Source organism: Pseudonaja textilis, chromosome 7 (assembly GCF_049901715.1).
Source record: "Pseudonaja textilis isolate UNSWEBS1 chromosome 7, rPseTex1.2, whole genome shotgun sequence".
In the NCBI taxonomy this organism is placed as follows: domain Eukaryota; kingdom Metazoa; phylum Chordata; class Lepidosauria; order Squamata; family Elapidae; genus Pseudonaja; species Pseudonaja textilis.
In genome coordinates, this window is record NC_141996.1 from 54,999,914 (window position 1) to 55,016,892 (window position 16,979).

At 40.6% G+C, this 16,979-nt stretch overlaps 1 protein-coding gene across 1 annotated transcript in view; it reads left to right on the plus strand.

The window, feature by feature from the left end:
- Positions 1 to 15,860: 15,860 nt before the first annotated feature.
- The window catches only part of TRAPPC10 (trafficking protein particle complex subunit 10), a 78,601-nt gene continuing 77,482 nt past the window's right edge, over positions 15,861 to 16,979 (plus strand). The window contains exon 1 of the mRNA XM_026713658.2: positions 15,861 to 16,183. Within this exon, the coding sequence (XP_026569443.1) occupies positions 16,072 to 16,183 (112 nt within the window). The 5' untranslated portion in view covers positions 15,861 to 16,071. The remainder of the gene's footprint in view (positions 16,184 to 16,979) is intronic.

The following is a 16,979-nucleotide window of genomic DNA, read 5'->3' on the forward strand; positions in this document are numbered from 1 at the left end:
AAAAAGTAACCCGGGATTACGCTACTTTCAAAAAAGATGTTTTTGTCTTTTTTTTTCTTTGTGAAAATTCAAATAAAATTTACAAAAAAGAAAAGAAAAAGAAAGATCAGTGATAAATGCTTTTATCTCAAGGATAGACATTTCCAAATTTGGCTTGATTACAGATGACTGCATCCATGCAGTTTTGGCTGTATTACTGAAGTGATCTGCCTTTGCCACCTTCTAGAATTTTTCTCCTTTGAATCTCAAATATAACCAAGAAACCTGCAATTCCTTGGTGGTTTCTATCTTATGTATTAATTTGACCTTGTATTGCTTTCTGAGATCAAGTAAGCTCAACTCAACAGAGATTCTACTTTTATGCCTTGCAACTTAAGATATCTATGCTATTCTCACCACTTCTTTCTCTGCTATTTTTCAACATGCTTTTTGCTAAAGTGTCTAAACTGGAAAAAAAACCCACCCCCATTTTTATATTTATGATATAGGGACTTTAATACTGTGTTTTCCCAAAAATAAGACCCAATCTTATTTTCTTTTGGGCCCCAAAATAAGCACTGGGCCTCATTTTTGAGGAATGTCTTTATTTTTTCCCCCACAGGTGGCTGTGCAGTGCATCCGGCAAGCTGATGTCGCCGCCACAAGTGAAGGCAGTGGGTGGGGCTAGGGCAGGCCACCTCCTGTGTGAAAAAGTAAGACAAAGCAAAAGACAAAGTGGGTGGGGTGTGAGAAAAGGTCCGTCCAGGAAAAAGAAACAGAAAGGCAGAAAGAGCCAGGGAAAAAGTCACACCCTTCTGCCCACTGGGTCACTTCACCCTTTGGGAGAGAACCAAGTTTCAATCCTGCTTCTGGGGTGGAGTGCAGAGTGGGGCACACGGGAAGCCTGCCCTGTGGACTGCCGGCTGGCCTTGCCTGACCTTCCCTGTCATGAAGGAGACTGCTCCCTCCCTTTCTATATCCTTCCTGCAGCAGCAGCCCCCCTCTGGCCCCGCAATACCGCCCATCTCCATGTCCGGACAGGTGGCAAAGGATACTGTTAGGGTTGCAGGGCCTGCAAAGCCCTAAAGCTGATGGGGTGAGGTGGTGGTGGCAAGAGTCCCAGCCACGGCCACAGCAAGTGATGAACTAATTTTAATCCATTCAAATGCATTGGGGGGGGGGGCGTGATTGAAGTAAGGAAGGGAAAGGGAATAGGCGGCCTTCAGGAAGCAACCCTTTCCCCACCCTTAGAAGACACAGAAAATGAATTCATATTCACCCCAAACATGGTGATTTAAAGCACATTTTTTTAGTTCGGGAGATTTATAGTAAGAATGTGAGCTTCCCAAAAAGTTGTAGAGATTCTCAGTCATCCAGGTCATGATTGTTCCAAAGGTACTTTTTCAGGAGGCAACTGGACTTTCTTCTTTTTTCTTTGAAGACGTTTCACTTCTCATACAAGAAGCTTCTTCAGCTCTTAACAGGATAGAGAGAAGCGAAACGTCTTCAAAGAAAAAATAAGGAAATCCAGTTGTGCTATGTTCTGAAGTTCCCCCTCTGGTCCAGTTTCCAGCAGGGGGCGCCCAGCCACAACCTGATTGGCCAATAGTTTGACAGCCGACTATATAAGGAGCTGTCAAACAGGCCAACAGATGTTACCTCACGGCTGAGTGGTTTATTCGCTGTTAGTGCGCAAATTCAATAAAGCCTGACCAACCAATTTAACCGCCTCGCCTCATTCTGTTGTGTGTTTGTTCCCAATACGAAGCAAGTTGCCTCCTGAAAAAGCACCTTTGGGAAAAACCATGACTTGGATGATTGAGAATCTCTACAGACTTTCAGCTATACAGTTTGGGATGAACATCCTTTGAATGGTGTGGGAATAGGAATGGATTTCCAGAGGGAAAAAAATGGCAGACTCCAGGAACCAGGAGCATTACTCAGGTGACTCTGAGGACACAGATAAAAACCTCCAAGTGCTTCAAGGACCCTCTAATAGGATGCAAATGACCAGCTGTTTGCAAGGACTATAAATCCTTCCATTCTCCACTATCCTGTCAAAGCTAAAGAAGTTTCTTCAAAGAAAAAACAAGAAAGTCCAGTTGCCTCCCCAAAAAGCATCTTTGACATTCCCAAAGCTTCCTGGTCTCATTCCTAGCCTTAAATACCACTACTGTATTATCTCTCCCAAGTGGGCTAAATATTCTGACATGTTCCATTCAGCAGAAAATCTAGAAGAAGGTCCTGTAGAACAGGGGTCTCCAACCTTGGCAACTTTAAGCCTGGTGGACTTCGACTCCCAGCTGGCTGGGGAATTCTGGGAGTTGAAGTCCACCAGACTTAAAATCGCCAAGGTTGGAGACCCCTTCTCTAAAAGACCACGAGGCTGTATTGTAGGCATCAGCTATGAAACATCGCCCAATCTTATTTTAATGAAATCAGTGATACAGCAGACAAAGACATCCATAGATTATCCTGACATCTCCAAATCAAATTAAAATCTGCAAGCAATTAAGAATTTACAATTGTCGGCAAAAAAGTTAATCTCACCAGACTTCAGTATTCTCACATGACTTGATAAAAGAATTTACTTGTTAAGATTTTAATATTTTGATATTCTTAAAATGAGATTGCCTGTTTTCATAAAGTTTTAAATATATATTTTCTTTGGAGTCTACAAGAGAAATGTATGATAGCAGCTGAATAGATTGTCAAACTCTACTGTAAGGTTAAATTACTGTCTTTTAACCCATTGCTTACAGCTGCAATACTGAATATTCACACATATATACACACTCGTTTCTCCTTGTCGTTTTTATTTTGAGAAAGCAAGTAAACATCAAATGGTACACAGAAATATTTCTGAGACAAAATATGTCATTATGGCTGTGCCTGCTTACAAAAATATGTATTTTTCTTCATTGTGCTTTGATACCTAAACTTTACGTTATTCCGGATCTTTTCAGTCAAATCGTTGTATTTTTTAAAAAGGTGTCAAAACTACATGAGTTTTTTTTTAATTCAATTGGTTCCATAACTATACTTTAAATCCCAAAGAACATTCAACAAAGAACATTTGTTTAATGTGTGCAGTTCTTATATAACCAATTGATTGCAAGAATGGAAACAAGAACAGCCTAGTCTCCCATTATTCAATCACATTATCTTAATTATTTTTGTTTTTCCCTTCATTAAACACTTTTTCTCCTCCACCCCCTTCAATATTTTTAAAGAAAGGCAAAAGAGCATAAGGATACAATAAAGCATCATCACTCCAAAGCTAATATTCCTCACATGGATAAGGAGAAACTACAAATGCTGAATACTCACATGGGTCAGTAAAATCTAGAATGGCTTAATTTACAAATGCTGAATATTATTGAGGCACAGTACTTTGTTTTTCCCGTTTGCTTCTATTTTCATTAATTATCCAAATTCCTGATACGGTTTATGCTTATTTCTAATGTCATTTCGCTCCAATGAAAAAACTGCAAAAGTTCATTACTTATTCTGCACATACATTCAATGACTCATAAGTTATATTTGAAATATTTTAGTCAATAAACCATAATTAACTGAGTTTGCTCTGTGCATTAAAAATAAACAATGGCTAAATAATAAACACACCAAGCAAAAACAAAATATACTATAGCTTAGAACTTTTCGATACAGCCACATTTGCATTTCTTCAACCCTTGAATCAGCTCAAATATATGCTAATATAAATTACATTGCTCTGATGATGACCAAGACAAGTCCTACGGTGCCTCATTTAAGGAAAGGTAGTAATATGTATTCCCCAGCTCCATTTCTATTGCCACAAGCATCACCTGCTGGCAGGAAAAACAACCACAACAACCAGTAACTGACCTTGTGGCAGGACGGAATTAAATAGACAGGTGCCTGGGATATAGGATTCACATTGCCAAAGGGATAGGTTCAGTGGTGGTATTTGACCGGTTTGGCCTGGTTCTGGTGAGCCAGTAGGAGTGATGAGCAGTGGAGACTGAACCAGTTCTCTCCGCCATTCTGCTGTTGGGCCCACCCACCACCCAGGCTCCCATACTCACTTTATCTACTGCATTTGAAGCGGAGCTGCATTGCGCAGCACAGAATAGTGCCACGCGGCAGCTGCTGAAGCAACCAGGATCATGCAGGCTTGCAGGAGGCAAATTAGAACACCTCTGCGCCTGCACAAAGGGCACATTTGGTGCACGCATGCATGCAAAGTGTGGGCACGCACGCAAAGCATGCCCACCAAGCCACGCCCACTGAATGGGTGGCAACAATATTTGAATCCCACCACTGGATAGGTTCCCAGGATGGAGGGGCTTAATCTAGAGATCTGTCATCCTGACTGTTACTGAATATAAACTGAGCACTATTCTGAGAAAAGCAGCTGAGGAGCCAGGTTGGAGGGTAAGATCCAGGACTTTTCTGAAACAACACCCCATAACTAAAAGTAACTTTATTATGGGTTACAGACCCAATCTGCATAAAAGAAAATACAACATAAAATACAAAATTCAATGTAACATAAAAATGTAAAAATAATTCAAGTGGCAGGGCACAATCACAGAAAGAAAAGTTAGTAGAGGTTGCAACCAACAAACCTCCCACTTTGCCTTGCACCTATCCAATTTAATGTGCCAATTACTATGCTACACAGATAGTCCTCAGTTAACAAAAATAATTGGGATTGGAATTGGCATCATTAAGTAATGCGGTCGTAAGGCATGATAACATATGACTGCTGCTCTTAGCAATGGCAACACTGGCACTCCCTGTTGCCATCGTTAAGTAAGGAATGCAGGTTGTTAAGTGAGTCCTAGGTAACTTGCAAGCAGGCTGGCAGACAAATAAAGTGTGAGATGCAGTGCAAGCATGGCAGGGCCAGAGGTAGCTGCTGCTGGGTGGGGGAGGAAGTGAGTGACTTACTGGAGTACTTGTGACCTTCCCTGCTGGCTTTCCCATTTACTTTGTGGGCAGGGAAGGTTGCAAATGGTGATCACATGACCATGAGGTGTTGCAACTGTCATCCATGCAAGGCAATGACTATGGGATGCAGGGATGCTTGAAACTTCTAGGACTTGCTGTAAGTACCATTTGTTCAACGCCATCATAACTTCGAATGGTTGCTGAAGGGTAGTCATTAAACAAGGAGTACTGATATTCAGAAGGAAATGTTTATTTATACAATTGTTCTCACAGCTCTGGATGGCTAATGGAATATTACGAATCACTACTGACATCCAAAAAGAACAATTAAAATAATCATAACAAGAACAAAATCCTCGAAACAATATACAATACACAGTACAATGCGCCAAAGCCCAATAAAAACAAAATTTCTCACCGACCTACAAAGTAAACATTGGACAAATCCTACTCCTGCTGACAATGCTTGAAGGTGTCATTTAAAATATAGAAAACATCAACATTCAAGACAGAACACAAGAACAAGAAAAAATAGAAATGACAAAAAAATGAATATTATTCAATGTTATGTTTCTGTTATAAAGATTTAAAATGTATAGGTTTATAAGCTTACTTAGAAAAGGTATCTTTAGAGAGAACTATCAATAAATAGCAATTTGACTTCCAGAACTAAAGCTTCTGATGGGAATCACTCCTCTTTAAGGAACTATAGTAGAAATCACAGAAGAAAAGCGGGGACTCTTTGGAGTAATCCCTTTTCATATTTCATGTTTTGTTCTTTGATTACCTGTAGCTTATGGATTAATACCAACTTATTTCTTATGCTTTTGTTTTGTACAAAATATTTCAGCAGAGCCTGATTTATCTTAAATCCTTAATCTCAGAGTTAGCCATCTGATGAAGGGAGAGGTGTATCTTCTTTATTCATTATCTCTTTAGCTCTGAAATGTCCTTGACACAAACTTTATGCCTGGGAAAATACATGTCTCTCTCTCTGTCTCATTTTCTCAAATCAAGAGAAGTGGTTAATTAAAAAGGTACATGTTCTCTAAATCACACCTAAATCTGAATTTCCATGGGATCCTGGGAAAGTCAGTTTTGGGGTTTATCTGCTATAATCTCTGAAAGGGCATAAAGTTGTTGTACTTCATACACTTCCAATATATAATTAATTAGTGTTACCCTCTGGCATGTATCCAATCTTCCTACCTGCTACCTCAAAACAAAACAAAAACAATCAGAAAAATGTAACACATATTAAGCTTTGTTAAAAAAACAACAACCCTATCTTAAAGTGCATTTTTCTCCCATATCATTTTTGTGATATGAGAAATAATCTGATATTCAGTAACATGGGATAGTTTTGAGCTAAAGTATTTAAATCCAGGGAGGTATTATTATTTTCATAGAAAAATGAAAGACTTAAAAACATAAAAGGCCACTATGAAATAAATGAACAAATGAATATAAGATTTACACGGATTATCACTTATATGTTGACCTTGCCATACTAAAAGACATGGATTAATTATGCCCAAAGACCCCATGGAATGATATCCTTCCTGAGGGAAACAAGGAATTGCAAAACCAGAGAAAGGACAGCACCCCCTGGGTCTGAAAATTTGAAATCAGATGATATAATTATGGCAGCACTATGATTCAGATAGCAACAGCATCTCACTTAGCATAGAAACATGATTCTAGTGTGCTGGTTTGCTTCTCCAGGGGCCAACATTTACCCTTATTGACATGGGGAGCTGAAAATACTAGGAAGCTGGTAGAGAAACACACATGCAGCACAAGTTGCAGAGGTGTGACTGACAAAACATTACATGGATATGCATCATAGATGTTGGGTATTGTGCATATAACAGACAAGAAATACCTTCATTCCCATCATGGGGATATGAAAGGGCAAACTGACCGCCTTCCCATTCTACCAATGACATTCGCTTTGGAGGTTTCCAGGGGAACATTACTGATCAGTGTGCAAAGAGAATGCTGGAGTAGACAAGCTTGTAATCCAAATCAACAAATGTAGCCTTCTTAATAGTCTTATCTTGACAGCTGCTTCCTGTTATGGATGCACCACATCAGTGAAGGCTTGTTCAATTCACGACTGGATCCGGAGAGGAGATTTTGACATTCAGATTCACATGCATCCTTATTCAAAAATAAATAACACAAACACTTACTGCAAAATATATGTGCCAAACATTACAGCCTTCACGATTTTTAAACTTTTTTTTCTGCAGTTCAATTACAAGATTAGTCAGCCATCCTTGAACCAGCAAAATGTTATTCTAGCATAACATTTCCGGTCCTTACTGCCGCTCCCTATCCTTCCTCTGTTCTGCTTTGCTGCTGGATTATGTCTTGATTTCAGCTGTGTGGGATCAAGCTATGTGGCTTTGCTCTCCTCTACTTTCTAAACTTTATTAGCTGATGGGAAAACCATCTGACAACCACAGCTCTCAATCAACTGCCAGGCAGTCTTGGTTGAATTGGCTTTCAAAACTGTTGGACAGTCAATTCACAAGATGACTCCCTGATAATCAGGAGAAACTGCAGGTAGACCTTGTTTAGAAACCATTGTTGGGACCAGCAACTTGGTCACTAAGTGAGGTGATTGCTAAATAGAAAAGCATGTGATCACAATTGTGCTTATGATTTTACTTTAGCTTCTCTTTTTTCCCCATTCCCCCATTGTTAGTCCTGCAATGATAATAATCTGCAATACTTCAAACTCTCTATTGTGTCAGGTTATAAACTTTTAATTGTAAACATGAACACCTTATTTTCTATAATTTCTCAAAAAAATGGCTACTGGTTTCATCGCGATTCTTCCATCAAAATTCTCAGTGCCAGTAGCTGCTTTTTTTCAGAGTTTGCTTCACAGGTAATATTATAACCTCTGTACTTTGTGGACTTATTTCAAAATACAGAAGCTATTAAACTGTTAACTTTTTTTTTTTTTTGCATTAACTCCTAGGCATACATCTAATGATTTTGCTTAGTATAAACTGGGTTTATAGAAGGCATGATTTACATGCCAAAAATGGCTGATTGTGCCAAACGAAATATGAGAATGCACATTAGTTTACCAAACTATTAATTAAGCATAAACATTTATCTCCTTTAGAAAGTAATCTTGAGGTCAGGCTGATCAGTTGTATTGATATAAGAGGGGCTGCATCTGCAACATTAATGTGTGCCAAAATAATTATGTCTAAGTCACTAGCCAAACCTATCTGCCCTCACCGAATATCTATTTCAGTAACAATTTTTGATAATTATACCATGGCAAAACTCCGTCTGGCTTTTTTGTCTGTGTTTCAGAAGTGGGGTCTTCTTGAGTTTTCTACCTTATTTTCACTCAAAAAGCAATGGATGGTGCAACCTGATAGTATTATACTTTGGAAATCAGCCAGGATGTGTTTTGAAGTCTTCGTTGATTATTTCTCCAGCATTTGAAACACCCTTCTGTTTTTAAGTGTTGGTCAATTTTCCTCTTGGGTCAATGTCAAGAATAGTTGGCTATAGGTCCATGGACCTTAAACTTGACCTTATTAGCCACCATGGACACAGGAAATAAGACTCATTGGTTGATGGTTTTCTAATTTTTCCTTTTACTATCATGTTTCCCCGAAAATAAGACCCAGTCTTATATTTTTTGCAGCCTCAAAAGACATTAGGGCTTATTTTGGGGGAAACACAGGCAACATGGGCAAGTCGAGATCGTGGGACAGATTGTCACCCAATTTAATGGAGGCAGGGGGTTCCAATGCATGGTGGCAGTGGCAGCAGGCAGAGACAGGGCAAGTGATCACAACACATCATGCAGTTTTCTGTGTTGCAGCTGCAGGCAAGCCAAGAGATGGTAGGAGAGACTGACACCCAATTTAATGGAAGCAGGCAATTCCAACACATGGCAGCACCAGCAGCAGGTAGATGCATGAAGGAGGAGGCAGGATATTCTGATGCACGTCAGAGTCACCTGCCTTTCCCCCACTCCTTTGCCTGATGCTAGTGCCATTGCAGGTCCAAATCTCCTGTCTCCATTAAATTGTCAATCCATCAACTCTTGGCTTGCTCACAGCTACAACACAGGCGGCCATGAATCACGTTGGGATTGCCTGCTCTTTCCCTCCATGTCTCTGCCTGCTGCCTGTGGCACCTCGTGTTGGAATCACCTACCTCCATTAAATCAGATGTCAATCTGTCCCACTGTCTCTTGGCTTATAAAACTGCAAGGAGGGCTGAGCCAGAGATCACAATGCTGGGACTCACCTGCACTACACAGGATGTGGTTGCTGCCGTACACCATCTTCGCCCTTGTGTTCAACACCTTCTGTGCCCGACAAACCCACCCACCCTACCCCTGCTGAAGATCTTCACTGGGGCTTATTTTGGGAGGGGGTAGGGCTTATATTAGGAGCATGCTAAAAACCAGACTAGGGCTTATTTTCTAGTTGGGCCTTGTTTGTGGTGAAACACGGTATGCTTCCTTTCCTCATCAGGCAACACTCTGCTTTCCTTTTCGTCTATAGCCATTGTGCTGCATACAATACAAAGTGCCCGGGGATTTTGCTCCATTCAAATAGGCTGATTATAAAATTGAAGACACTTATGATACCAATTAAAGATTCTTAACAGACCACTAACATCCAATGATGCATTTGAACTTCTAATGAGTACTAGTAAGTATGCCCATGCCGTTTTCATTTTATTATAAGAATATGCTAAGTCATACATCAAAATCGAAGCATCTACCTTTGGGACAGTGGACTACAGATTAGCAGATGCCATTTCCTTGTATCAGTTTCAACTTATTTCATGGAAACTGGTGACTCTTAAGAAAAAAAGCAGAGGGTATCAATACTTTTGGCCACATATGTATATAAAGAAATTTTAGTAAACTATTCTAGATCTTCCTAGAATGGAAAAATAGCAATACTGGGAGCAGCTCCATCTGGAGAAATGGCTGCATGTATTTGCATGATAAGTATTTTCTAATTTAGCTTTTGTGAAAGGATTTCTGTATGATTTAACCACATCAACTAATGTGTCATATTATAGGATTTTCTAATATTTGTTACGTTCACTCCTTGTCGAGCACAATGTAAGTGCAACATAATGAAAAGTTCGGCTACAGTTTTTCAGCTTATTTTTTTAAGTCTTCTTTAAAGACTGTATACAACACATTAAAATCTGAGAATCTTAAAAAAAAAAGACAACATAACAATATGACAGTTACAAGAAATCCTGTGTGTTTTACTCCAAATTATTTTTTTTCCTCACAACCATGTTAATGTGTGTCTGCCCTTTCTTGACAGAGAAGAAAAGTAAGCTAGTACAAATTCAGTTGGTTTTATCAGGTACTGCCACAGGAACAAGAGTAACATTGGTGCTGTTCTGATTTTAATGTAGGGAATTAAAGGAAAATGATTGGTGGGTTCTTCTGACTTCGTTTCTGCTCATTAAGCATCATCAGTAACTGGAAAAAAAACTAATTGCTTTCCTTAAATGTGGAGGAAAAGGTTGTGGCAAAAACAGGTGCTCATTCAATAGATTTAGCCACCTTTCCAAGTCATGGGCCACAAGTGCGAAACTGCTTTGCAGCTGATATTAGTGATAACCACTAATTTTGGATTTAACATGATTTTAAGACATTGCTGCAAAAACAAAACTGTTGTGCATTTTATACAGAAGCCTCCAAATCCTTCAATCTTCTGCCTAAATTCTTGGATCTTAATAATTATCATTCACTTATAAAGCCATTTTCTTAGTTTAAATAAAATCTTAACAAGAAACTTGCATTTTAGTCCTTTATATAGTTTATTTTATTTAAAATTGAAATTTTAAAATTTTAGTCCTCCTTTAGTGACTACAATTAGGAAAATTAGGACTGTCAATTTGGTCACCAAGTAGAAAATTACGTGACTGTGACTGGTATGATTATGCAGTACTTCCCCTTCAGTTAAGTGAAGTAAAGCAGTGACTAAGTGAATAATCATATGCCTGCAATGTATTATACTTTGAACTTCCAAAGTCAATTTCTTTTATCTTTCAAGAACTGAACATTTTTAACGAAATGAGTAAAAAATTGGACTTTACAATTACAGTATAGTAAGCATTACTATCAGTCATTCAAAATTAGTATTTTCTTGTGTTTTTAGAAAAGTTGGATATATTGGGATAGCTAGCTGAGGATTGTCTCAATCTTCTATTCCTCTAAATGAGGAGTGGGTAGAGGAAGGAATTATAGCCATGGAAGGAGTAACTTTCTTAAAGAACTGATGAATTTTGGTTTGCACAAGTTTTTTTCTTTTTTTCTTCATATATTTCATGATAACACTTTAAGATTTTATGCATATCCTGATACACCTTTCCAAAATGTTCTACATTTGGATCCATACTTTGTAATTTTGATAAACTTTGGTTAATGCCCAAGAAAACACCAGCTAATGCTTTCACATTGAACTTTTTGGGCTGAATTTCTACATGTTTTTCCTTCTCCTCCTCTGGTTGTTCTTCTGGTTCCTCCTCTTCTTCTTCTTCCTCCTCTTTTGGTTTCTCCCCCTGTGGTTCCTCCTCCTCTTCTGGTTCCTCCTCTGGTTCCTCTTCTGGTTCTTCCTCTGGTTCCTCCTCCTCCTCCTCCTCTTCCTCTTCTTCTTCTTCCTCCTCCTCCTCTTCTTCCTCCTCCTCCTCTTCTTCTTTGACCCTTCGTGCTTCCAATTCTTCTTTCAGTTCGATTAAATCCTCATTTGAAAGTTCTCCCTCAGTGTAGGTTATCAAACTTTTCACATCTTCAGCATTGACTTCTAAATCAAGGGATTTCACAAGTGTCAAAATTTCCTTATTTATTTCATCCAAATCTTTGTTATGGTCAAATCCTTGAAAATTATTTACCAGAACAGGGTAACATTTTAAACACTTTTTCCAAATCCCTTGCATGCATTTTACAGTGACATCCTGCCACGCTGCTTCAATGTTTCTGATACAATGGAGGATATTATAGTTTTTCCAAAACTCACGCAATGTCACCCTCTTCTCCTCCTCCACTGCACTGACGGCTTTGGCAAACATTGCACGTAAATAGTATGCTTTAAATATTGTGATAGCTCCCTGGTCCATAGGCTGTAAGAGAGGTGTGGTGTTTTTGGGTAGATAAACCACTTTTACATCTGGATAGATATTATGAAGATGTGGAGGATGTCCAGGTCTGTTGTCAAGGAGCAGGAGAATTTTAAAAGGAATCTTTTTTTGCAAGCAATATTCCTTTACTTGAGGTATAAAACAATTCATACACCAATCCTCAAAGAGGACTTGTGTCATCCAAGCCTTCTGGTTGGATCGGTAATAAATGGGCAGTGTGCGCTTGCATATGTTTTTGAATGCGCGATGGTTCCCCGATTTGTGGACCAGAAATGGCTTCAGCTTGAATCCGGAGACATTTCCGCCCAATAGCAAGATTACTCTCTCCTTAAATGTTTTATAACCCGGCATTGCTTTGGCCTCTTTGTGGATATAGGTCTGCTCTGGCATTTTTTTCCAGAATAACCAGGTTTCCTCCACATTGAATATCTGTTCAGGCAAATAGCTCTCCTTTGTAATAATATCATCTAGTTCATCCAGAAAACGTTTGGCAGCTTCATCAACACTTGCACCTTTACGTGACTTGCGTGTGCTGTGGTAATTAAATCTTCGCTGAAACCGCATAAACCAGCCACGGCTGGCAGTGAAGACTTCGGTGCACTCCTGACCTGCTCTTTCTTTCAGTGTTGTGAAAATGCTGCGTGCCTTTGCCTGAATGAGAGAAAGGCTAATCGGAATCCTCTTTTGGATTTGATCTTCAATCCAAAGTAGTAGTAGTTTTTCTGTTTCGTGGATGAGGCCTGTTCGATGTCTTGTTATAATGGCATCTGTTCCTGATGCTCCTTTAATTGCTTTTTTGATCCTTTCCTTATCCTTCAGAATAGTGGAGATGGTGGAATGGGCCAGCCCTTCTTCTTGTGCTATAATGTTCACCTTCTTCCCCTCGTCATGCGCTTTGATGATCTTCATTTTCAAATCAAGATTGATGGTTTTCCTTTGCTTCTTCCTTCCTTCCTTAATTGAAGTGGAGCTCTTTCTCTTTCCTTTTGAAGACATTTCCAGCCAAAATAAGAGCCAGTTGCAAAGTACTGTAGATAGATAGAGATAGAATGTTGAGAAGGATTTATCTTCAGTATTAGGATGGGGGTGGGAGGGGGTGGCAGTACTGTAGTGCAAAAATGTATTTTTCTTGTTTTCTAAAAAATTATTTCCCCTGAATGGTCACTGCTACCAGAAATGTATTCTAAATTCATTTACTATTTCATGTGTTTGTTGGTACACTCATTTTGTCCTTAATTGAATCCCTACCCAGCTCCACCTTTTTCTTACTGTATAGCACCTGAAATATTGAATCTGATTCTTGATAATTGGCAAGGTTGAACTGTGAATGTTGACTGCACATAATCCACTTGTAAAGAAAAGCCAAAGGTTCATAGGAAGCCTTAAAAATTGTTTGCAAAGTTCAGGAGTTTAGAGAATAGATAGATTAGACTCCTATAGCAATATTGCTTCACAAGTATTTTATTCTCAGGTTGGTCTCTGTCATCTGCATAATCCGGTCACTTTTCTCTCTCACACATACAGATCACTGTCACATATGGAGACAAGAGAATACACTCAGAGTAGTCCTTGCTTAATAACCACAATAGAGATCAGAGTCTTGGTCACTGAGCAAAGTGGTAATTAAGCAACAACCAAATGACTGTTACACTTAATGACTGCAATCCCAGTATCCCCGTTGTGGACATTTAAATGATCTCATAATCCTTAAGAAAATAACAAGTTTTTCTCACTGGCTGTGGAGAGATTTGGGGCTCTATGCATGCTTCAATTCAGTTGCAGAGGTTCAAGCAGACATGGAGCTGGGTGACCTTCTCTCCTTGCCTCTCTGGGGCTCTCCATGAAGGCGGGCAGACAGGGATTTTGGGCTCCACGCATGCTTGGATTTCAGCTGACAAGATCCAAGCAGGCATGAAATGGCAGGGATCTTTTTCATTCAGTCCCCAGAGACAAGAGGGAGTCATCTAGGGAGGTGGCAGCAATTTGCAACTTTTCCCACCAGCTTCTGCAGAGACCGGCAGGGAAGATTGCAAGTGGCAATCATGTTAACACAAAGCACTTGGCACCCAGTCATAAGAGTGAAGAGAACTACCTCTATATAGTCCCCTTCCAGCAGAGTTAGAACAAGGATAGTTACATTGGAAAGGGAAGAAAACTAGTTTGAGATGAGGCGAGGAGAAGAAAAGGAAAAGAAGCGAGGGGGGGGTGTCTGCTCAAGTTATTTTTTCTGAATTCAACTTTGAAAAAAACAGGATTTTTAAAGCTTTACTGCAATAATCAATTATGAAAAACTTTATTACTTCAATATATGTTGTCTTCATAGAGCTAAAAAATTGGATATCTTGACTGCACTATATATGTAGAAAGCTACCTGAACATATACAAACACATAGGCAGCCATCACTGAATACTGAGTAAAAGTAGCCCATGCTTACCAACTACCTCACGTAGCAACCTTTCAAAGTTATAATGGAGTAAGTTTCACATTATGATTTTCTATTTAGTAACCATGTTGCTTTAATTAACAACTGAAGAGGAAATAAGAGAAGCTCAAGCACCTGATTGTCCACTTAGTGACTGTTGCTGGTCAGAAGTGTGATCATTATGTGAGAATAACAATGTATAAGAGCATTCAGCCTTATGGGCTTTTTTAAAAAAAACAAGCTAGATCAAAGGCTAGAATGTTTTATTTCTTACCTTCAAAATACTTCTCTTTTATTTAGAAGAACTACAGTACAGGTAGGCCTCGGCTTAAAACAGTTCATTTAGTCATCATTCAAAGTCATGGCAGCAATGAACGAAGTGACTTATTACGGTTTTTCACACAACTGTTGTGGCATCCCCATGGTCATATGATCAAAATTCAGAAGCTTAGCAACTGACTCATATTTAAGTTAGTTGCATTATCTCGGGGTCACATGGTAACCTTTTGTTACAAGCAAAGTCAATGGGGAATCCAGATTCACATAACAACCATGTCACTAACTTAAGCAGTGTTTCACTTAACAACTGTGGCAAGAAAGGTCCTAAAAATGGGACAAAATTCACTTAACAACTGTCTCACTTAGCAACATAAATTTGGGGCTCAAATTTATGTGATTGTAAGTTGGACTACCTGTACTTACTAATACAGTATTAACTCTGCTCATCACAAGTGAAAATGCATGCTCGTTGTGAAATTTACAGTGGCCATACGTCTGAAGGATGCCAAGACCATCGTAAATGTGTGCCTTTAGAGCAGCTATTCGTTTTAGGGGCTTGGTAACTGTGAAGGGTCATTGCACGAGGCAGTTGGTAAGCAAGGCCTACCTGTATATTGTCTAGAACGATACATCAGACTCTACAGAACTGCTGCAAATGAATATATTCACGGCTGCAAAACGCGACCTATTTGTAAAATGCATTTAGTTCTACTTAACAAGCGCAGCAAGACTCTTCCGGCGTGCATCTTACGCCCCTATTTGCCAGGATCAAATCAAGAAGGTGCCTACATCAACTCCTCGGGAGAGAAAAACAAGCCAGGTCATCAGGATGTAGAAATAAATAACGCAAGCTAAGATTCCCTTTTCCGAAAAAGAAAACGTCTATGGCCCTGCTCCGCTCGCCCACTTGCAAACAAACCTTTCTACGGAATGCCAGGCATCCGCCACCCCCTTACCTGCTCTTCTCCCTGCCCTTCCTTTCCACTGCACACTCCCCTTTTAGGAAAAACGTAATCGGAGGCCACGGCAGATTCCAGCCTCCCCTTTAACATCCGCTTCTCCCTTTGCCGGAAGGGGTAATGCTGGTCGGTGATACCGGAAGCGGATGAAGCCGGAACGCTCTTCGTGCCGAGAGACGACCGCGCGCGAGGGGGGGGCCGGCCCGGGTTGGAGGGGGGGCTTTCCGGAGGGTCTCTTCGCCGGAGGCGGCAGGAGGGCGGGCGCGGGGGAGGCGCGGCGGGCCGGCTTTATGGCTCGGAGCAGAAGGAGCCGGGGCTGAACGCCCTGCCCACCCATGGAACTCGCGCCGGTGGCGGCAGCAGTCATCGCGGCGCCGGGAGAAGGCAGGACATCGGTGGAGACGCCGCCGGTTATCTACACGATGGAGAACAAGCCCATCGTTACCTGTGAGTGAGCCGACAGTGAGGCGTGCGGCCGGGGGCGACTCTGCGGCAGGGTCGTTCCGTGCATCCCCCGCCCAGGGTCATCGGCGAGGGGCGGGAACCTTTGCCTTGGGAAAGGCGGATTTTTTTATTTTTCTGCTCGGGGGAAGGGGCTCCTATGTCGGGTGTCACCGCTTAGAGGTGAGGCGTCGGGTCACCCTTGTGGGGTTGGTACCGGAGAGCCGAGGCTCGGTCCACGGGGGCAACCCTCGTCGAGGCTCTTTCTCTTCAGTGCTCGTTCCGCTATTCCGCACAGGAGGCAGTTCTTGGAGAGAGCTCTCCTTAGCGCTTACTGTGCTGGGATGTCAAACGATTCCACGCGTGTTTCTGTCACGGAAGGGACGGACCCCGCTAGAAGGATGGAGAGGTATCACGTTGGCTGTCTCCTTTGGTTCCTGGGAATCCCACACACATAAACGTGTGTGCTGAATATCCCAGTTTCACTTTTCCTCTCAAAACAAATCTAGGAAAAATGGATTTGATAGAAAGGAACGGTAGAAATCTGGGTTTGGGAAACTCGGGTGGAAAGCAAAGAATTCACTGGCCCCAGATCTCTCAGTTGTATGTATACAACTGTAGGAAATTTGCACTATCAACCCTTTTGCTATGTGGTAGTTGTTAACACAGTTGTTTATTCACAGATGAAAGTAGTAGGTTGAGGTCCTAAGAAATGACTATTTGGAGGGCTATGATACAACTATTAAAATGTAAAAAGATGGAGAGTTAAGAGCCTTTTTCACTTTTCGGTTTCAAGGTAGAG